General features: G+C 48.2%; 6 protein-coding genes across 6 annotated transcripts; 5 read left to right on the top strand and 1 right to left on the bottom strand.

Annotated features, from left to right (window-relative positions):
* Positions 1-170: 170 nt before the first annotated feature.
* Positions 171-1,439, bottom strand: TGAM01_v200762 (hypothetical protein; the record flags this gene model as incomplete). Its single annotated transcript, XM_018802076.1, has 1 exon — positions 171-1,439. One exon carries the CDS (start codon positions 1,437-1,439, stop codon positions 171-173), a length of 1,269 nt encoding a protein of 422 aa, XP_018664901.1.
* A 5,607-nt stretch (positions 1,440-7,046) lies between these two features.
* Positions 7,047-8,430, top strand: TGAM01_v200763 (serum paraoxonase/arylesterase; the record flags this gene model as incomplete). Its single annotated transcript, XM_018802078.1, has 2 exons — positions 7,047-7,370; positions 7,441-8,430. The coding sequence occupies 2 exons, from the start codon at positions 7,047-7,049 to the stop codon at positions 8,428-8,430; spliced, it is 1,314 nt and encodes a 437-aa protein (XP_018664903.1).
* Positions 8,431-10,840: 2,410 nt separating this feature from the next.
* TGAM01_v200764 (ferric reductase like transmembrane component) lies at positions 10,841-13,319 on the top strand (the record flags this gene model as incomplete). The annotated part of the gene is made up of 6 exons (XM_018802079.2): positions 10,841-11,292; positions 11,353-11,652; positions 11,712-11,941; positions 11,994-12,058; positions 12,115-12,236; positions 12,287-13,319. 6 exons carry the CDS (start codon positions 10,841-10,843, stop codon positions 13,317-13,319), a joined length of 2,202 nt encoding a protein of 733 aa, XP_018664904.2.
* Positions 13,320-13,879: 560 nt separating this feature from the next.
* On the top strand, positions 13,880-15,517 carry TGAM01_v200765 (glycosyl hydrolase family 43; the record flags this gene model as incomplete). Its single annotated transcript, XM_018802080.1, has 1 exon — positions 13,880-15,517. One exon carries the CDS (start codon positions 13,880-13,882, stop codon positions 15,515-15,517), a length of 1,638 nt encoding a protein of 545 aa, XP_018664905.1.
* A 1,238-nt stretch (positions 15,518-16,755) lies between these two features.
* On the top strand, positions 16,756-20,640 carry TGAM01_v200766 (aldehyde dehydrogenase; the record flags this gene model as incomplete). The annotated part of the gene is made up of 5 exons (XM_024548621.1): positions 16,756-16,977; positions 17,040-18,415; positions 18,952-19,023; positions 19,080-19,121; positions 19,194-20,640. The coding sequence occupies 5 exons, from the start codon at positions 16,756-16,758 to the stop codon at positions 20,638-20,640; spliced, it is 3,159 nt and encodes a 1,052-aa protein (XP_024406632.1).
* A 587-nt stretch (positions 20,641-21,227) lies between these two features.
* TGAM01_v200767 (hypothetical protein) lies at positions 21,228-22,401 on the top strand (the record flags this gene model as incomplete). The annotated part of the gene is made up of 4 exons (XM_018802082.1): positions 21,228-21,310; positions 21,378-21,660; positions 21,740-22,053; positions 22,119-22,401. The coding sequence occupies 4 exons, from the start codon at positions 21,228-21,230 to the stop codon at positions 22,399-22,401; spliced, it is 963 nt and encodes a 320-aa protein (XP_018664907.1).
* Positions 22,402-22,427: the final 26 nt, after the last annotated feature.

Genomic DNA, 22,427 nt, shown 5'->3' on the forward strand with positions numbered 1-22,427 from the left:
CCCCATACATAGTAATGGGATGAACGAGGTATGTGCATTTGTCTCTGCCCAAGTCTCGAAAACTAGGCTTCCAATTACATCAAATAAAACGAAAAACCGCGCTTGCCTTCTATCCTGAAAATTATCAACATGTTTATACAAATCAAAAGCCACGCATATATGGATGACATTTATGCTGAATAGAGCCTCTCGAAACTGAAATTCCACGTCGACTTGAGGGCGCCTCCTGTAGCTGACGACCCCCTTGCCCCAATATGCTGAAAGGCACTTGGCACAAGCGCCCATTTGTCAAGCTCAAGGCTATCAGCTAACCTCTCGATTGTAGAATCGGCAGGCAGATCATAGGGGGCCTGTTTTAGCTTCTCTTCAAGCGTGGTGAGATGCCGGCTTGGTATCACTAAGCTCTGGCTACAGCAGCCGTACCGCGGCATCTCTTGAACGCCGAACGGGAGTGGGCTGACTGTTAAGCGACCAGCCATGAAACCTAGCCCAATAAACAAGGGCATCCATACGACAAGTATATTCGCCATCAGCAGTTTCGAGATTTTGGAGGTTCGCTCTTTGGCAGAGGGTTGCGCCATGTGGAAGACTTGTCGAATGGCAAGCATGGCTCCCAAAACGGCCGCGTACAACAAGAAAATGTTGCGTATGTATATAGGCCATTCCTCCGAGTTCCAACCCATATAAGTTTCGGTGTAGAACAGCCGAAGGTACAACCAGTCTCGATGTTTGGCGACCGCGCGCTCGTTTACTTGCGGTGTTGCGTCTTGGAGTCGCTGGAACCAGTCTCTCGCGGCAATAACGTCATCTTCGACTAGGATAAAGTATTCGGCGTCGTTTTGGCGACACATTTCAGAAAGTACAGAGTAGTCGCGTCGTACTCGTTCGTCTCTAGCGGCAAATTCGTGATGCCGCGGTATCGTCTGGTAGCCATTTTCCGCAACTAGGTCCTTGGGCGTATCCTCATGAACCACAACGGTGTCGGCGATTGCGTGAAGCCAGTGTTGTCCAAATGCTGAGTTCGCCGTCGCATCGTTGTCGGACAAGAGAACAACAATGTATAATGAATCTCGTTCTTCGGCTGTCAGGGTATCGACGAGGGACGCTGCTGTCTTCGCGAAAAATTGCGCGCGCTCTCTTTGCAGAGTTGGGATGCCGATACAGTAAGGCGCGGCATGAACAGTACTCTTCTCCGGCCCTTTTAGTAGTCTACTCTTGTGCGACTGGCTTGAGGCGAGGAACGTATCGGCTTCCTGCTCTCTTACCGCAGAGTAAAGTGGCTGATACGCGGCATCCCAGCGGAAGAAGAATGAGGACGGGTCGTAGTAGGTAGTCTGCTGAAGGTATCGGAAAGTAATGAGCCAAACTAAGCCGAGCACAAAGTTGACGACCCGAAAATCGACTATGAATCGCGATAACGAAGGAGATGATTTAGTCATTAGGGCATTCTTTGCTACGTATGCCGAGCGAAGGCGAAAATGCTTTAATCGTCGGAAAACAACAAGATGACATGAAAGGAGTGTTTTGTCGGAGTTCTAAAACTAGCCAGGCTCTACTACTAATATGAAAGGCACCTCGCAGGGATTCTGCCTACGATGATTCAACTCCATATTATAGCCTAAAGCGTCTCCACGAAACGCGGGCATTAATAGCATTGCAGACGGGGCGGTTCATACAAAACGATTGCTGGAGGATGAAGTGGTAAGCGCTAGCCGGCGGGATATCCATGCTCAATGGCTTCTTGGGCTGCTGAGCCCTTGTGAGAATACGCAGCCAACTCTCGAGCATCTGTCGTTGACGTAGATGGGCTGTCAATTCAGAGCATCATCTGATGCGCCAAGTGTTGTTCGTTCGCCTTGGTAGGCGTATATGATGCTGAAAGGGGCAACACTACCACGGCTCTAATGTTTAGTATTTCTTGACCATCGTCATATTCCGCGCTAGTACACGTATTAGATACGAGATGGTCTACTCCTTGGCGTTTCAAAGACTACAGTGAGCTTCTCGTCCGGAACACCGGCGCTCGGAAATAAAATAAAGTTATGATGCCCATAGGGCTGCTCTGTGTATCGAGATGTCACAATAAGCTCAACTGATTCAACCCGAAAGGTTTCTCATAAACAACCGGCAGAGGGGGAAAAACAAGTCTGTTGCTAATAAATGGCCTAGTCACAGCTAGTCTCATGCTGCCAGATTTTTTGGGCTGCTTTGCGTGCGGGCCTTGACGGAATATTGCCCCCGTTCAGGGGAATAGACGCCCGCCACCTCAGCTAAGATTATCTTACCCTCATTACGGCGTAGTAGGGAGGGCCAATACGCTCGTAAAAGTCACTGGGCATTAACGCCGCCGGCTATAGCGGCTCTTGTTTACTTGGCATGTCGTATCAATATTTGGATCTAGAACACGTTCACGTCGAATATGAATAACGAATGCGTACTATCCTTTCTAATGATTGAACATTATCATGAGTGGCAATACAGATGCTTCAGCCGAAGTAGCACATGTATTGATGCCGGTAATTAATTGATCTACATATTATGAGCTATGCTGGGTGAAATAAGCAGCAATTAGTGGTTGTCGCTAATGAAAGTTAAAAGCTTATTCCATGCATTGCAGCGCGTTGTGAGACGTTCTGAAAAGCTAACCGCGACAGTAATAAAATATTCTTACGCTATTCTTTGTTGGCGGCTCTGTGTTTCACTGCATGTCAGCTGAAAGCGCCCTCAACTGCCATTTAGATCTCGCTCGACAGCGTTGTCTCATACTTTTTCTTTCTCCGTGCCCTAACTCCTGGCCTTTCAACCTTTTTACGAAGTTTACGAGCGTTTTGTGTGTAGCACTGCCACTGACACTATGGTCTAATTCCCACAGCAGCCTCCACTTAGACTTCTGAGCTTTCCTCCCCATCGTAACACGCAATAAAGGAGCAGCCGTCATTTCAATCGCTTTGGCGTGTCGCTCGAAAGAGAATATCAATTCGAAAAAAAAAACCCCCCCCATGTCGAGTTTTTTCGCTACAATTGGTTGCGGATGTGAAAAAAGAGCACAAAAATGACCTGTGGAAAGCGCTGCTATCGCCGGCGCCATCAATGCTCACGAGGACCCCAACCATATGTCTTAACTTGTTCGAGTTGATGGTTAAGGAATCAACAACCAGCTAGCGTTCTGCAATTACATATACTACAAGAGGAGAGGTCTTTCCCCACAATGAGGCTCTTCTTTCTTTCCCCTGTAATCTATTCGATCGTTAAGCCAAGAAGCCAAGATACCAAGCCAGATACCAAGCCAGATCGGAAGCTCGCTAATCAATCGCCAAGGCAAAGCTTGACGATAGGCGCTTCACTGGCGATATTACCCCAGCAAGCGGCAGCAGAAAAAAGAAATAGCGATTTATATATTCTTATCGCTACAGAGCGTTTCTACATATGTACCCTTGCTATCATCTTCTGTTTCCACGCATGCACTGTGTGAGGTCTCGTCGAATGTCAGCAACTCGTTCAACAACTTCCCGAATTTTGCATTTTCTTTGAAATACTATAACATTTGCAACGAACATCTATTCGTGCAAGTCTCTGATTGATGTCGAAATTAAAGAACGAAATGCCATTAGCCTGTCATCAATCCAGATGAACTATTTATGCTGAACCATTCTTTATAGGAGATGTCGAAGGTGCTACTACCGCCTTTGTCAAATTTTAGACTTCATGTTCCTTTTACCTGCCTATAGCCTATAAGGTAGCTTGAGCATTACTAGCTGGTTACCAGTAGCAATCGCGGCTCACGTATACATAACGCTTTAAATACGTCGAATTCCGGATTTTTTTTTTTTTACCAACCTGCCCACAAAGCTGACTTAGAGGAAAGCACATAGCTCTCTGCCTCATTGCGTATACAACTGGCACTGTGCCGTCAACATCACGACCTAGCTACGGTAGCACAATTTGAGTGTGGCGCCATAGTGCTAATTCCGACTCTAAAACTACATGTACGAAGGAGCCGCCTACACGCATTTGGCATTTGTGCCGAGCGGAATAGCTGCCGCAAGACCCCAGTGCTCGATTAGCTCGAACATGCTTAAAAGGAACTTTAGAGCGCCCCAATATACAAGTATCAAGGCCTGGTTGGCGGTGCTTGGCATACCGTTACATTCGGTACCACCTTGAGCGGAGGCAAAGTGCCTAGAACCCGAATCATAGGGCACTTTTGAAGGGCGGCTTGCATGAAATACGCTATAGATACTTCGTGATGGCATTTGAAGCCCAAAGATAAGACACGGAAGCTAGGCATGTCACGCTATCACTGTAGCTCCAAAAGGAGGGAAAGGTAGGGGGAGAGCGAAATATTAGAAAAGCAGAAGCAACGAGCTACTACCAGAGACACGTAAAGCCTGTCGCTCGTTTTTCTGAGATCGAGCTCTTTGTCATATCCGTCCCAGCTCTTAGTGGCCTCGTATCCCACCATTCGCGATCGACCATTGTCTGCCAAAAGTCCCATCGCGTGGAGCGAATCTGCGCGTCTCGTTCCGGCAGGTCGACCAAAGTGCAGTGCAGTTACTGCAAGATTGAACCCCAATCTGCCTCGCTCACGGGAAACCAGCCTTCTTCGGCAGTTCCATCGAGCAGATTCACTTAGCTCAAGGCCCAGAAGCATTGCTGGGATCGAAAGCCGTGAGCGGGGAGGCCCTTGGGAGGATCTGCATAATGCGGGCGGTCTAGTCATGATCCAATCAGCGAGCAAGTTAGAGCATTTGATCATCCTCAATCCCAAGCTGTAAAGGCAATAAGATTGTTTTCGCTCGTACTTGTTTGCTGTTCGTCGCGCTATAGCGTTGCACTGCCCTCGTTTATTTGGCTGGGCCATTGGCGGAACTTGCTGTCGGTGTACTTTCCTGCCCCGGCTACTACCTTCTAATCGTGGTCAAAAGCCGCATTCAGTTCATACGAGCTTTGATTCCAACAACAAGAATTATAGTCAGCTTGAATGATGCAAAAGGGTTGACTATATATTGTGAGATGCGAACGTACTCACCTGAGAAACACCTGCCTATCGTCCGCGTCTGCCAAGACATTCACTTGGTACTACCAGTACACAAAGTGCAATCTCGCTGTTATCGTTGACCTTCACCATGAAGTCTCTTACACTGCTATCGGCTTTCTTTGCTTCGGCATTGGCTGCCGTTATCCACCCCCCGAAGGTGTCCTACGATGGCTACAAGGTCTTCCGACTAGCCGTCGACAACGACAATATTGACCGCATCAATGGCGTTATTGATAAGCTGAATCTTCAGACGTGGCAGGCTGCTAAGAAAACAGGCTCCTTCACAGATATCGTAGTCGAGCCCAGCCAGCTGGAAGCTTTCAATAAAGAGACATTCGGCTTGAAGACCATTGTCATGCACGAGAATCTCGGTGCCTCTATTGCAGACGAAGCTGCTTTCCAGCCTTACGCTGTTGGCGCTGTCAACAGCACATGGTTCACCTCATACCATGCCTATGCAGACCACCTTCAATTCCTCAACGACCTGCATACGCAGTTTCCCAACACTTCGGAGATTGTCACATCTGGCTCTTCTTTGAACGGCAATCCCATTACTGGCATTCACTTCTGGGGAACTGGAAGCAAGCCTGGCGTCAATCCTGCCGTTATCCTGCACGGCACCGTTCATGCCAGAGAATGGATTGCTACCATGGTGGTCGAGTACTTTGCTTATACTCTCCTCACAAGCACCGACGCTACAACAAAGAGCTTTCTCAACAAGTATGACTTTTACGTCTTCCCTGTTGTGAACGTCGATGGTAAGCTTCCTTGCACATCTCATACGATGCAATCCTGATATTCACAATTGTAGGATTCCTGTATACCCAGGCCACCGACCGTCTGTGGCGCAAGAACCGCCAAACAAACTCTGGAAGCTCATGTGTCGGTCGTGACATCAACCGAAACTGGAATTACAAGTGGGATGTTCCTGGAGGCGCATCCACTGATCCCTGCGCCGAAGATTACAAGGGCGTTAGCGCAGGCGACACCGTCGAGTTCAAGGCTCTCTCTTCATACATTCAGAAGATCAAGACTGCCCAGGGCCTCAAGCTATATATCGACTATCACTCCTATTCCCAACTCTTCATGACCCGTAAGTAATAAACGGCCTACTAGTTAGCCGAGACAAGCACTAAATCATGAGTTCAGCCTATGGATATTCTTGCAGCGCCGTCGCTCCCAACAACAACGAGCTGCAGTCTCTTGCAAAGGGCGCCGTTGCCGCCATCCAGGCCGTCCACGGAACATCCTTTGCCTACGGCCCCATCTGCTCGACCATCTACCAGGCCACCGGCTCCAGCGTCGACTATGTGAATGATGTTATCGGCTCGGATTACACCTTTACCTCTGAGCTGAGAGACACTGGCAGATACGGCTTCGTGCTGCCGGCTAACCAGATCCAGCCCAGCGGAGAGGAGGCATATGCAGGCTTCAAGTACTTGCTGCAGAACATGAAATAGGCGCAGAAGAAGGAATAAGGAAAACAAAATAGTCAATACATAACCTCACAAGCTCCCTTTTGAGTGAATCCTACAGTTTCCGTCAGCCATTGGGAGTTGTGAAACGCTATAGTCGCTGCATCAACTAGCTTCAAATCCATCTAGAGGGATCGCACAACCGATTCGTGCACGAGCCAATCACCGTTCTCGATATTATACAGCTCTTTTTCCCCTCCTCCAACTCTTTCTCTTTTCAGTAAATGGTCTTTCAGCTCGCCTGTTGGATTGTCAAAATCTCCGCTTTGGTTCCAGGTTAGTGGCTTAAACAAGCCACTCAGATGTGCAAACTATGTGATGTTGGTCGTCTTATCTGACCAATATGGACATATAACAAAAGCTTCTCCAATACTGGGCCTCGGTCCCCCGCATTAAAAGAGCCGAAGTGACGCAATGCTGCAGTTAAAATCATAGGAAAAAGCCGTACTATTAAGTCGGGTCGCGCCAGTTTTTTATTTTATTTTTCCAGTTACTCTTTCTATAGAGGATTTACTGTTTGCGTATTCGTCACGATGGCGGCCCGCGCCTCAATCACCGCCGTGCTACTGGCCGTGCTGCTCGGCTATGTGTACAACTCGTATCTGCAGCGAGCCCTTGTTGTAATGGGCGCCTTTCGACAAGCAGGAAGCACAGAGCTGGCGCCTGGAGACTTTGTAGTTATTGATGGCACGACACACTGCGAGGACCTGCATTATCACGAATCCACCGGCCTCATCTTCACTGCGTGTGAAGGTTTCCAAGGGGCCCGTCTGAAGTGGTTCCCTCCGATCGACCACTTTTTTGAGCCATCACACCCTGAGCTTGTCAAAGGGAATCTCCAAATAATTGACCCAAAGGTAAGAGTGATAAGTAATGCTTTTGATATACCAAGGCGGGGGGGTTTTTTTTTCTAACATTTCAGCGCAGACATTAAAGGCACAGGTTCTGGAGCTTGAAGGCTTTAGCGGTCCATTCGTGACTCATGGCATTGATGTTATTGATGACCCGAACAAGTCAAAAGGCGAAGCGGTTTACATCTTTGCTGTTAACCATAGGCCCAATCCTAAACACTATGGCGAAAATGGTGATGCCAATGCTCCGCAGTGTTATTCAGTCATAGAGCTATTCCATCACGTTGTTGGATCAGGCAAGGCAAAGCACATCAGGACAATATGGCATCCACTCCTCACCACGCCAAACGACATATTTGCCATGTCTCCAACGTCGTTTTTGGTAACCAATGATCACTATTTCAGGACCGGATTTCCGCGAATGTTGGAGGACCTTATGCCTGCGATTGCACACACAAGTGTTATTCATGTCCAGCTCAAGGACTTGAAGCCGGTAAAGAATGACGACGCAGGAGTTCATGCGTCAGTTGCATTAGACAAGCTGCACAATTTGAACGGACTCGGGCACGGTCGAACTGAAGATGAAGTCTTCGTCACCGGCTGTGCCAGCGGTGTCATGCATGTGGGCAAGATCAGCGAAGGCAAGGATGCCGAGAAGATCATCGGCGTCAGCAAAACCATCGAATTTAGCTTACCTGTCGACAACCCGACATACTTCAAGGATCCTTATGCAAATAAAACATTTGATGCAAGTGGAGTTGTTGCATCTGGGCCCACTAGAGGCATAGATTGGTTCTCGAATAAAGGCAAGGAGAATGTGTTAGATCCCAGCATGGTGTGGATGGCCTCGCCAAGGTCCAGCGGACAGAAAGGAGAAGGTGCTGCAAAGGGGGAAGACTGGGATCTCAAAGTCATCTTCCAGGATGACGGGCAGAGAGTGCGAACCTCGAGCGCCTCTGTTTTGCTGGCCATTGACCCCAAAGAGGAGCAAGGCAGACGACGCGCGTGGCTCTTTGTCTCGAGCTATCAATCCAACAACGCCATTGCTGTCAAGATCGATCTATGATGTGGGGACCGCAAGCTTTTATGACTTGTTCTTTATTTCCTTCTCTTTTTGCTTTGCAAAATTGCGGAGATCAGAAGCGGTTAAACATGAGACAATGATTTTACGCATAGCAAGGTGTGCGAATGCCCTGCTATTCCACGTTACCTGGTCGTGGAAGACACGACGTTTGTGCGGTGCTTACCATACAGCGGCGCAAAAGTGCTTCGTCGAGCATCTGAGGTAGATAGATAAATAATCTGAATATTGATAAGACGGAGTCGGCGGCTTGGCTATATATTGCGTCGGCCTAAGTGATTGTATAACATCATCTGCAGCGTTGCATTCTCCAGTCCCCAGAGCTATATATAGAAAGGCAGCATGGGTGCGGAGGGACTCTTCGGACAGACCCATATTCCGAGTCATCACGTCGTTGTATTGCCGCAAACTCACAAGAAGCATCTGTATACGCGTATATGTAATCATCAGTCCATAGGAATACATTAGGATACTCTGACTTCATGAGTCGATAACGCCCACGCCTAGTATCGAGTCCATAACTGTAGTTTCCATATAGTATAGGTAGAATATAGTGTTAGATAGGGAGGTATATGGAACCAAAGCGGGCATAGAAGCGAGCAGACTACCACATTCGGCAGTCTCGGCGAAATCCCTGAATGACAGCGCTTGGCCAGACCTCCATCGACATTACCGATCTGCGGGCATTTGGCGCCCCATCCAATAGCCTATCTCAACACTTAGCATAGTCTATGTGTGTGTGTGTGTGTGTGGGCAGAGCCTGCCGTAACCCCCCGGTTGTCCGCCTGGAAAGACTTTGCGTCGAGTATTTTGCCGTAATTATTCGGTTGGCTGGAAGACTGCAGTGTGGCATGGTGACTGGGGTCGTGATCCCCTTCAAGAGCTCGAAACCTGGAACCGGTATTTTTGACGTCTTTGACAGCCTGTTGGCACTCATTTTAACAATCTAGGCTAATGTTACTTTCAACGACAGGCTGTGGCCGTTAATTTATAGTATGGGGTAACCGGCGTGATTATTGGGGTCACCACCTGCGACGACAACGAAGCAATGCGAGATTGACATCCCCTCCACCACTTCTCTCCATTTCTGGCAACTTTTTGGAGCTTCCAGACCTGGCGCAGTTCGCAGAGCGGCTTTCGGCCCAATTGTCCAAATCTGAACCTCATGTCTCGGGCTTTTAAATGGAGAAGTACAGCTTTGTTGGGAGGAAACGATTATAAATGGCGTGCTTGAGAGATACAAGTCGAGGCATTTTTTCGGTTTCTTGTGGGCTCGGCTTAAACCGCACTGCGCTGCACCGTAGAATGCCAGATTGGGACCTCGCAGGCCAATCAAGAGGGCGGGATTCGATGGAGCCACATGAGTAAGAGAGGAGTAAGAAGATATACTTGCGATGTAGCAGGTTGTGAAAAATTTTTATCTGATCATCTTATCAATCCATCTAATCTCTAGCGGGCATCGTCACTCCACCACCCCTGGGGCTTGTATCCAGTTCTACCCACATAGTTAGTGTTAAATTGTGGTAATATAGCGACGTCGGCGGCCCTAGTTGTCGGGCGGGAGCCGCCAGGAAAAACTGTTCTCGTGAGATTGAAGTATGTACCTACAGTAGTGTGGCGTGGACACGGCAGTTTTCTGATTCCAGAACTAGCATTTGTATGGCACGCAGATACAGCTCCTGGTACCGCTAACCGTTACATGGGGTCGTTCTAATAAAAGTAAATGCTAATTTTTATTTTGTCTCGTCTTCTCTTGATAACCTTACAAGCAAGGACGGGTTGGGAAGGTGTCCAAATGTTTAGTCTAGGCGCTGACTCCACACGATTGGAAACGACTAGCATCAAGGGCCGGGCGAGACCTGCAGGCTCCGCAGCCCATTCTGATTATGCTCAAGGTTACAGGGCAGTTTGCATGTTAAACTTTCACACGCATACATACATGCATTGTCTCGTTTCTTGGATGTTGAGATCTGAGCTAGGTACCCCTACCGTCTCTATCCTAGCCTCACGCAACGTTGTCCCGAAATCCGACTCCGACCATGTCCCGAATCAAATTGTAATATCTGAGTCAAGGCAGTAGCTCGAGTTCCTCCGAAATGTGGATTGTTTAAGCTTCGGCAGTAGCCCGTCTGGCCAAGTTTATTGCCAGATTCGTGTGGGTAGAGAAGCGTTGATACGCCATTGATGCCTCGGGTAATACCTGAAAATCTTCAATAAGCCAACCGTAGCCATATCTTGTGTGGATACCACATGTATCCGGTAAAACTGTTCAAAGACTGGGCTACATAGGCATATATATCATGGACCTTTGGCGTCTCTGATGTTTCCCAGCTTGCCAGCCCCTCAGTCATCGTAGACCACTCTACGAGATCAAGTTAACAGGATGCTATCACGGATGCACTACCTCCTGTGCCTGCTTTTCGCAGCCTGTGCTTTGGCGGCCAAGCCCCTTAGCAAAGAGGTTTGCGGCGCTTCCTGCTATTACACGTTGAGCAAGGCCAAGTTCGCTTCGGATAACACCACGGAACAAACGCTTTGCACTCACCCGTTGCGTGTCACTTCAACATACTTGTGCATCTGGGAACACTGTAAAGATTCGGAAATAGCACCAGGTATTGCCTGGTGGGCTTCGACGTGTAAGAAGTCTTCCAAGGTGGTCAACCTCAAAATATACGAAAGCACCACTGCCAATGTCACGCAAGCATACATCGATGGCCTTCCTACTGTCGAGCAGACGCAGAAAGCCATTGTCGATGTTGTGTCGAGGCCATCGGATTCGAACTGGAACCAAGTTCATCGAACTGTCCTCACTTACTGGACTAACATTGTGTACCACCAGAAGCTGAGGTAAACAACCTTACTATGACACCCGCTCTTCTAGTCCTTCGGCTAACAGATGCTCAATAGATGGATCCCTTATGCTTACTGGGGATTGGTGCTTTTCCTGGGCACAGTCAGCCACGCAATTGCTTCGATTCCAGTGAAACGATCTAGCCAGCCGGTCCGAAAGAACAACACGGGAGCGAAAGTAAAGGGATGGTTCCATCGCAACCTGATGATGGCTCCTACATTCTCATACCATCACCATCAGCCTTTGGGATGGTTCATCGTCCCGCTTCGGTTACAATCTTTGGTGATTGCTGGTTACATCATCACTCAAATCTTCATGCTGGCTTTCCATTACCCTGTGTTCTCAAACAATATTTAGTAGGTCTTGACTATCAGCTGCTATAACTATATGTAATACTTTACTAACAGACTACCAGCTACAAAACCATCACAGGCCAAGTGTGCAGAATTCTGGGGGACAGGCTTGGTATCTTCATGACAGCTGAGCTGCCACTAATCTTCCTCTTTGCCGGACGATCAAATCCCTTCGTTTACCTCACCGGATGGAGCTACAGGACATTTAGTATCTTCCACCGTTGGATCGCACTGATCTTGACTATGGAGGGTATTATTCACGGTTGTGTATTCTCAGCCTACTATGTCAACGGTTAGTATGCCTTTACAACGTCCACAAAGGAATGACGCTGACAATCGTATAGAGCAAGGATGGTCTGGCTACCACGAAGAGCTATCAACTGATCCTACTTTCAAATATGGACTTCTTGTAAGCCGATATTTTAAATACAATACTTTTCTACAAGATGCTTACACAGAGTTTAGATGGTCATATCATTGTCAATTTCCGCAGCTTTTGCCTTTGGCCCCATTCGCAATCGAATTTACGAATTCTTCAAAGCTTCTCACGTTTCCCTGACAGCCATCTTCCTTGCTGCGTTGTTTTAGTAAGCAAAACAAGCCCATCTTGCATCTGCACTTGCTAACAAAGCCTTAGTCACATCGAGGGCCAGTTCAAAGGCATATACAAGGTCTGGGTGTGGGCCTGCGTTGGCCTATGGGCCGGTGACCATGTCTTCCGTCTACTACGAGTCCTTGTAATGAACTACAAGTCGTTCCTCGGACAAGGCTCTCTGGCATTGGCTAGTTACAGCGAAGAAACTGGCATGATTCGACTCCAAGTCAAGCCTTCTATCAACAGCAAGCGCCAAACTCCAGGAACTTACTTCTTCGTATACTTTCCGGGTATGCGCTTTTGGGAGACACACCCATTCACTCTAGCTGGAAGGTCAAAGCAAATCGACGATATCTCGATATACAACAGCAGCAGCGACCAGCCAAGCGACAAGGAGAACGGCACGCAAACTCCTCGCGTGACCGAATTGACTTCCGAACAAGGCGATACTCACATGACCTTTATGATCCGTCCTCGAGATGGAATGACTCGAAGACTACGAGACAAGCTGGTGAGCAAAGGTGAATCCGGCCCGCTTCGTGTCAGAGTCTTCCTTGAGGGTCCGTATGGTACACCTGCTCGCCTCGACCATTTCGACGATATTCTCTTTATTGCTGGAGGCAGTGGAATTACCACTGTGCTGCCATACCTCCGCATGTTCTTCGAAGACCAATCATCGCAACCACCTCCGAATGTGCACCTGGCTTGGGCTGTGCGAGATGAAGGTTTCATTCGAGACGTGCTTGCCAACGACCTCCGAGCTACTGAGGGATCTGCTTTTGCAGCATCGAAGCTCAACATGGAATTCTACATCACTTCGGGGGCTTCAGGGACTTCCACTCCTACGCCAGTGTCAAAGGAAGCAGGAAACGCCACTTCCGACTCTAGATTCAAGAGAGTGCGTCCTGACATTCACACGATGGTTGATAACTTTGTCAACCAGTCTCAAGGCCGAGCAGCCGTGTTTGTCTGCGGCCCGGCTGAGATTGCTGATACAACACGGCAGGCCGTGCTTAGGCAAACAAGGAAAGTTCATGTTGACGTTGAGCTCTTTGAAGAGATGTTTGTTTGGTAAATGGAGACCGAAGCGGGACTGCGGTCAATTGGGCAAATTGGGTTTAATGAGGCGTATTGAAAATCTGGCGGTATACACACGGTGGGCCATATCATATACATTGATTGGACAGAATCGAAATAGCAATCAATTTCTTGATGGTCTCTCTGCGCATATACACTTCGTATATACGTACTTTGTAATTTTTTAGAAAGGTGAACACGAGTAATTCCATGATAGTGGAGTATTTCTAGCCAAGAATCTTGGCAATCCCATTACTCCGACTTAGTATCTTATGATAGCACCAATCTCATGATAACTCAGAAAAAAATGAGCTATAATAGCGGCACCGCCATATGTAGACAATAGAGGCCTGAGTGATTAGCCTAATAGTGGACGTCTCCGCACGGCTAAGCTTGCTTCTCCTCATGAAGCCAATTTCCCATAACAGCCATTATTAGAAGGTTCGGAGAGAAGGAATAGACGATGCATTCACACCGAATGCAAGCTAGAGACTCATCTTCATCAAGACAAATTATCTATTACTCCAATCGCATAACGCATAATCACATTTCTTCGCCATGCCATTGGTTCGCAACCCCATTCTGCCGGGGTTCAATGCCGACCCTTCTATATTGAGGGTTGGCTCGGATTATTATATCGCTACATCGACGTTTGAGTGGTATCCTGGGGTGCAGATACACCACTCCAAAGACTTGGCGAACTGGGAGCTCGTTGTGCGTCCCTTGACCCGCCGGAACCAGATCGATTTGCGTGGCGAGCCAGATAGTTGTGGAGTTTGGGCTCCCTGCCTAACGCATGATGGCGACAAATTCTGGCTCGTCTATACAGACGTGAAGCGCAAGGATGGGTCATTCAAGGATACGCACAACTATATCGTGACGGCACCTAAGATTGAAGGTCCCTGGTCTGATCCCATCTATGCCAACTCATCTGGGTTCGATCCTTCTCTGTTTCACGATGAAGACGGTCGTAAATGGTTCATTAATATGACCTGGGACCATCGGGCAAGGCCGAATACTTTTTCAGGGATCGCGCTACAAGAGTTTGATCCGATTAAGCGCAAAGTAGTCGGCCCTCGAAAGATTATCTTCCACGGCACTGATCTGGGACTGGTAGAAGGGCCGCATTTGTATAAACGAAGCGGATGGTATTATCTTTTGACAGCTGAAGGAGGCACCGGATACGACCACGCAGCAACACTTGCGCGGTCAAAATCTCTTTGGGGCCCTTACGAGCTTCACCCACAAAAGCACATCCTATCTTCCAAAGACACTCCATTCGCGGCGCTGCAAAGAGCTGGCCACGCCGATATTGTAGAAACACCAGAAGGCAAAACATATATGGTGCATCTTGCCGGTCGACCCATTGGACAGAGCCGAAGATGCGTGTTGGGGCGAGAGACGGCTATACAAGAAGCGTACTGGGACGAGGATGACTGGTTGTATGTCAAGAATGGCCCAGTTCCATCATTGGAGGTCGATGTGCCAGGAACTCGTGACGAAGACGCCTACTGGGAAGAGAAACGCTATGCGTTCGCAGATGGCCTTCACAAAGATTTCCAATGGCTGCGGACGCCAGAACCAGAACGCATATTCGGTATTCAAGAGGGCAAGCTTGTACTCACAGGAAGAGAATCCATCGGCTCGTGGTTCGAACAATCACTCGTGGCTCGGAGACAGACACATTTCTCTTTCGATGCTGAAACTGTCGTCGATTTTTCACCAGAGGATGAACGCCAATTCGCCGGCTTGACGCTGTACTACTGCCGATACAATTTCTTCTACCTCGTCGTGACATCACACTCGGATGGCGAACGCGAACTCCAAATTATGCGGTCAGAAGCATCTTGGCCAGAAGGAAAGCTCGCGGATCGTGGTTCAAGCGCCCATGTCGTGAGCCTTCCCGCAGAAGGCAAGGTCAAGCTTGCGGCCACTATTCGCGGAAGCCAACTACAGTTCTCTTATGCCGTTCTGGCAGACAACGGTGAGGAAGAAGGAAAACTCGAGCGATTTGGACCTGTCTTGGATGCCTCGATTGTTTCAGATGAGTGCGGTGGGCATCAGGCTCATGGCAGCTTCACGGGATCTTTTGTTGGGGTGGCCTGTTCGGACTTGAATGGGACGGAGAAGAAAGCCACGTTTGACTACTTCTTGTACCGCCCTGCGCATGATAGAACAGATCGGTATACCATATAGAAGGAGAGTCTCATGGGCTTTTGAAAAAGTGGGAATGTTTAAACTTATCTACTAGGTATACAACTGTTTCGATAGTGGCACATTAGATGAATGTACATCTATACGTATTCTTCGACTGTTCTACTATTGACCTGATCTGATTTGAAAAGAATGAGTAAATTCCTCCGACTTACGTGTCACTTCCTTGATGCTAAGGCCGTGGCAATCGGAGTGTTGGCTGAGGTGAAATGGAGTTATATGCAGGGAGAGAGATCAGCACCCAGCCAACTAATAATATCTTGCGCTAAGTGCCGAAAGCCTGGTTGAATCACCCGTTATAAGGGCTAAATAATTTTCATGCGAGTGTGAATGCCAGGGGTATCAGCAGTACTACTAGTAGTACCAAGCAACCAGTTGTCTCAGTTGGTTGATTCATTTTAAATTGTCTCAGTGCGAGGCGCTAGTCGGACCGTTTGGCTGTTACGCAGCTTTTGTCTATGTAATCGTCTCTCTCATAATCTCGTAATCAGAGAAAATAGAATAGTTTTATTCCTTTCTTTTTAAGCCTACTGGGTAAAGTTAGATCCTAATGACACTTCGACGCCGGAGTTGATTAGTGAGCTACAGCATTCAACAGACTGCCATCAACATGAGCTGCCTAATGGAGCATTGCTTCTTGAGTCTTGTGAGACGTTCAAGCGAACTTAATCGAGGCTTTTCTCCACTTCGGAAAGATTGAGTGACGGCAGTGGCGGGACTATGGCTTAGAATGGTTCCGAAAGCCGCCAACAGTTTTGTCGTATATCAAACTGAATGTTCTTAATGCGTAGTGTTGTGGCCCGCTTCCGCCCAAAAGCACGAATAACGAGTAAACATCTGCCGATTGCTTTCCAATTTCATCTTTTCATCTTGCCATCAGTCCGGTTTCATCCGCAAGCGGCCATGTAACCTCCCCGCCCTTGAAGTAATCCATTCCCCAAAATAGAAGCGAGAACCTGATCTAGTTTTACCCCACACTTCCAATGCGATCGCTTTGTCTACCGCAGACAGCGCATATACGAGGCATGATCGAGGAGGAGCTGCAGGGAGAATGCCATGGAGCATTGTCAAATCATTAGCAAGTAAGGCCGAGAGTTACGTAGAGAGTCTTGGCGGTCCTACACACACATATATATACTGTATCGAGGGAGGGTCGCGTCCGAGACCTTGTCGTTTGGAATGGGAACTTCCCGCCTCGTGGTTTTCTAGACGGTAAAAAAATGTTGGCCCCGCGACTTCTTGTACCTATTCTCTTGTTTTCAATAGCCGAAGCTGTCGAAGAGACGGTTAACGTAGGCTACTCTGTTTATAAAGGACAAGCTCTTTCAAATGGCGTAAGCCAGTGGCTGGGAATTCGATACGCAGCACCGCCGTTGGGTGAGTTGCGATTTGCGCCGCCACAGGATCCTCCTCATACAGAAGGCGTACAAGATGCCACACAGGTCAGTTTCCACATTCATAGTGACTCAAACTAGCAAATTTTACTGAATGGCAAACCATATAGCATGGGAAATACTGTCTTGGGACTGGCCGTTCCCCCACAGATACGGATACATCAGAGGACTGTTTGTTCTTAGATGTGCAGGCTCCAACATCAGCCACGGCCGGTGCGAAACTTCCCGTATTCCTCTACATCCAAGGCGGCGGCTTCAGTCTCAATTCGAATCCCAACACAAATGCATCGGGTCTAATAATAAACAGCGGCCACGCCATTGTCGTTGTGAGCCTCAACTATCGCGTTGGTCCATACGGCTTCATGACAGACTGCGATAAAATCCTTCCCAACAATGGCCTCCGTGATCAGCGAAAGGTCTTGGAGTGGGTGCAGAAGCATATTTCTCGATTTGGCGGCGACCCAAACCACGTTACTCTTGGTGGAAGCAGTGCCGGAGCAGCCAGCGTGACATTTCATCTAGCCGCCAATAACGGTACTGACCAAGGGTTCTTTCATGCCGCCATTGCTGAATCTCCTTCCTTTGCTTCGACTCTCTCAGTTACTCAATCCCAGTACATGTATACACAATTTGCAACTCGCGTAGGCTGTGTCGGTAAAGACAACCTCGCCTGTATGCGCAACAAGACAGCTGTGGAGCTTCAGACAAACAACTTCAATATTCCTTTGCCGGGTGCTTCCAAGCCACCCAACTATATGTGGCTGCCTGTGCTCGACCGAGAATTTGTACAAGACTTCTCCTATCGAGTATTTCAAAAGGGGAAGTTCGTTAAAGTGCCAACCATCTATGGCGACGATACCAACGGAGGGACCAAATTTGCTCCTAAAGATACAGCCACCCTCCAGCAGAGCAATAACTACGTGCTAGATCAATACCCTGATCTCACTTTGAACATGCTTGGGCAAATCAATGAGATGTACCCTAATCCAAACAACAGCTGTCCGGCTATCGGCTGCTATTGGAGGCATGCCAGCAACGTGTACCAAGAGGCCCGTTACATGTGCCCAGGTATGTATGTCAGCTCGGTGGTCACGAAGCACGGTAAAAATGCTTGGGTATATCGATGGAACGTTGAGGATCCTGACCAGATGGCCTCTGGACTGGGCGTTCCTCATACTGTCGAGTTAGCTGCTCTTTGGGGTGCTGATTATTTCCCCGATCCGCCGGCGAGCTACCGCGATGGCCAGATCAATGCCAATGCTTCGCGCGCTATGCAGCACTATTGGTTGAACTTTATCAAATACTACAACCCCAATGGGCGGCCCGTCGACTCTTCCAGCAACTATACCAAGTGGGAGGCGTGGGCAGACAACGCTCAAAGTCGTCTCACGTTTCAAACCGGGGGCCTGACGGAAATGATCTTCGTTGATTCAGGTTTGAAGCGGCGGTGTGAATTTTGGTCTACAAACGGTATCGCATTGACTATGTAAGGGCGCCGGAGATGATACTATAAAGCGATCCTTCGTTGCTATACATGTTATCAAACAGACATGGCTGCCTGTTTGCTCTCATGCTCTTCTGAATGCCTTTGAAGTTTATCAAGCATTATTACCCTCCGTATATAACTGAAGATAAATACATAGACCAATTGCAGCTATGCGGAAAGATCTCAGTTGCATCACCGCTTGTCTCACATAAACATGCACTATTCGTATTCGGGTGACCTAGGAGCCGTTCTCTAAGTCATATTGCTTCAGTACTAACCGTTTCATCTCGGGAATGTATAACGGTCCTATCCATAACAAAAAATACGGGCTTTTACCACAGACGATAAGATTCTAAACGATGTTATCTTGTAGGCGCCGAGATACCTGCGGCATGACGACACGTGATGGTTCTCCCCGCACGGTTTGATAAGCTCTCATTATCCACATGTATGTAACCTCAGCTTAGACAGCACTGAGCGAGAAGTCATCTCGCCATATTAACTGTATAGAAACTTTGTTATATAAAAGCTACAAGAAATTTACTCGAAATGTCCAAGCCTTACATGCTATGGGTTGGCGGCAAAGAAGTGGCGGGCACCGGTGAGCCGTATGTTGCTGCTCCATGTTCCCACTCTCAAGACGAAGCTAAAGTCGCTTGTATAGCATAGCTGTTGAGAACCCAGCAAAAACGGCAATATTTGCAGAGTAAGAGGATCCCTCCCGTCAAATATGCGTTTTCTACAAATACCATCATTCGTGTTCTAATTTTCTGGCTAGATGCCATTCCGCATCACCTCAAGATGTCGACGACGCTGTTCAGCTTGCTCATAAAGTCTTCAAATCTGGAGTTTGGGCCAAAGCTCCTCGACACACACGAGCTGACGTGTTGGATAAAGCAGCCGACCTTCTCGCTTCGAGGCTTTCTGTGCTAATCCCCCTGGAGGTGGAACAGACGGGAAGAGCCATCAGAGAGATGCAGGCCCAAGTCCCATCTCTGGTTCGCTGGTTTCGCTACTTTGCTGCCGTGCTTCGTACTGAAGAGCGTCCCGTCCTACCAACGATGGGAAAGCTGCATAACTGGATAGAGCGGGTTCCCCTCGGCGTCGTTGTTCAGATCACTCCGTTCAACCATCCTTTGCTCATCGCAGTCAAAAAACTTGCCCCTGCTCTAGCGGCAGGGAACAGCGTTGTGCTGAAGCCGAGCGAGCTCACGCCTCTCACGAGTTTACTACTAGGGCCAATTTTGAAAGAAGCAGGGCTTCCAGACGGCGTTTTCAACGTTCTGCCCGGCCTTGGAGCTACAACAGGACGTGACCTTGTAAGTCATCCGCTTGTCCGGAAAGTCGACATTACCGGAGGAACAGTTGCCGGAAGAGCAATTGGTTCAATTGTCGGTAATAACTTGGCACGCTACAATGCAGAGCTAGGCGGAAAGGCACCCTTGATTGTGTTCGAAAAAGCGAATCTTGAAGTCGCTGTCAATGGCGTCGCATTCGGGTCATTCATCGCGACGGGCCAGACTTGCGTTGCAGCCACACGGATCATTATTCACAATAGTATTCTCGCAACTGTAGAAGAGAAGCTTTCTCAAAAAGCCAAATCCATTGCGCGACGTATGGGCTCACCTACAAACACAAATTCAGCAATGGGCCCTCTGATTTCATCTAAACAGCTGGGAAACGTCGTTGGCCTCGTTGACGATGCTGTTGCGAATGGCGCGAGGGTTGTTTGCGGCGGAAAGAGAATGACTGGTATTTCTGAAGTCGATGGCACGAATTTTGCCGAGGGCTACTTTTTCCCACCAACAATCTTGGCTTCCAGTCCCGAATGCGATATTACCAAGACGAGTATCTGGCGCGAAGAGGCGTTTGGTCCAGTCATTCTGCTTGTTGGGTTTGAGAGCGAACAAGAAGCGCTGAAACTCGCCAACGATAGCGAGTTCGGCCTGGGAGCGGCGCTGTGGACCGATGATCTGAGCCAAGCTTTCAGGGTCTCTGAGCAGATCGAATCTGGCATTGTCTGGGTGAACACGCACCATCGGAATGACCCGAGCAGCCCATGGGGTGGAGCAACTACTGCCAGCGGCGTGGGAAGTGAAAATGGAGTTGAGGCATATTACGCGTATACAACGACGAAAAGTATCATTATCAATTATGCTGCCGGGGATGAGGCCGCAGCAGACGATTGGTTTAGAGAAGACGGTGCTCAGGTTCGTTACGGATAAGCTATCATCAATGCTTGGCTAGAAATGGAAACTTTGTTCTACTAAAGCATACTAGCTCAACGAGGATGTATTACGATAGGGCTGGCTATATAAATAGAATTCAATTTGGAAACATAGATTAGGCCGCTGACTGTTTTTAACCAAATCTGTAATATTGCCCTGTTTGCGGAATTTCAGTGGTTCTGCGGAGTTAGTTGGTAGAAGCGGCCGCTGAGCGGCCGCTTATCTCCATGCATATAGCAAAGTGCGGGAAATTGCGATATTAGTAGTGAGCAACGTACGCAACGTACAGTTGGTAGCTGGCTCAGGGCTCGTGGCTTGTAATTTCATGCCAAATGTACTGAATTCTGTCAACACAGGAACTCGACAAATTACACGCGTTGAGCGGAGCGGACAAAAGCTTCAATTTTGTTCGCGGAGGCTCCCAGCAGAAGTCTCCGTTGACAATGCGGTTGGATAGAAGTATAAGTAGGAAGCCACTTCGACAGTTCGTAATAATAAATAAACAATTAAAAAATCAATATTCAATCGTTTCCTTGTCGACATTTCCGCCCTACGTATAACATCAGTGCAGTGTAACTTTCGTCATGCCTTCATCCAACTTCTCACCAAGCTCGATTCCCGATCTGTCAGGGCGAGTGTATATCGTTACCGGAGGCAACGCCGGCTGGTACGTCCACTCCAACTGCCGAACCGGCATTTGCCAAGAATTAGGAAATAATTCTCCAAAATTTTAGTGGTTATGAAACCGTTATCGGTTTGGCAGCTCGCGGAGCCAAAGTTTATATGGGTGCGCGCAGCAAAGACAAGGCCAATGCCGCCATTAAAGAAATTCAAGAAAAGCACCCATCTGCCAACATTCACTTTCTCGATCTCGACTTGACCAAATTTTCCAGCGTCGTCGCTGCTGCCAAAAGAATTCGAGATGAAGAAACAGCATTGCATGGACTCGTTAATAATGCTGGCATTATGGGTGTGCCTTATTCCGTAACAGTAGATGGTTATGAGATCCAATTGCAGGTACGTTATCTAGCAGAGCTAAGAAGCTGCCTCTTTTATGCAATTAAAATTCAACAACTCATCTGACCAAACGCATTAGACCAATTACTTATCACATTGGCTCTTGACCTATCATCTTCTTCCTCTTCTTCAATCTAGTGCTCGATCAAACCCCGAAGGAACTGTCCGATTGGTTAATTTGACATCGGATGGGCACAGTTTTACACCCTCAGACGGAATCCGTTTCGAAGACATTGGCCTAGAAAAAGAAGGTGCTATGACAAGATATGGGCAGAGCAAACTAGCAAATATCTTACACACGACGCAGCTGAATAAGAGATACGGTCCCGATTCTAACGAGTCTCAAATCGGGGCAGTTTGGTTTGCTGCCGTGCACCCTGGCCACATCAACACGTAAGTCTTAAAGCCCTAAACTCTCATCAGCTTAATGAATTAGCAGACGATTAACAACAAGTTAGTGATCTGACTAAACAAGCCACTGGAGCTGCGCCAGGGTTCGTCCTTCGTGCTGCTGTACCAGTCATGCGATGTCTCGGAGTTCTGGAGCCACAAGAGAAGGGAGCCTGGTCTTCGCTTTTCTCCATTGCTAGTAACGACTTCAAGAAGGCGAACTCGGGCGCTTATATCGTGCCATATGCGAAAATTGGAACGCCGAGCAAGCATGCACAGGATGAAAGCCTGGCAGAGAAGCTGTGGGAGTGGACTGAGACGGAGCTTCGTGGCAAGGGCTTGCTAGAATAGTCGCAGGCGAAACATGACTTAGATAG

The sequence above is a fragment of the Trichoderma gamsii genome, assembly GCF_001481775.2.
Source record: "Trichoderma gamsii strain T6085 chromosome Unknown Scaffold_2.2, whole genome shotgun sequence".
NCBI classification, from domain to species: Eukaryota; Fungi; Ascomycota; class Sordariomycetes; order Hypocreales; family Hypocreaceae; genus Trichoderma; species Trichoderma gamsii.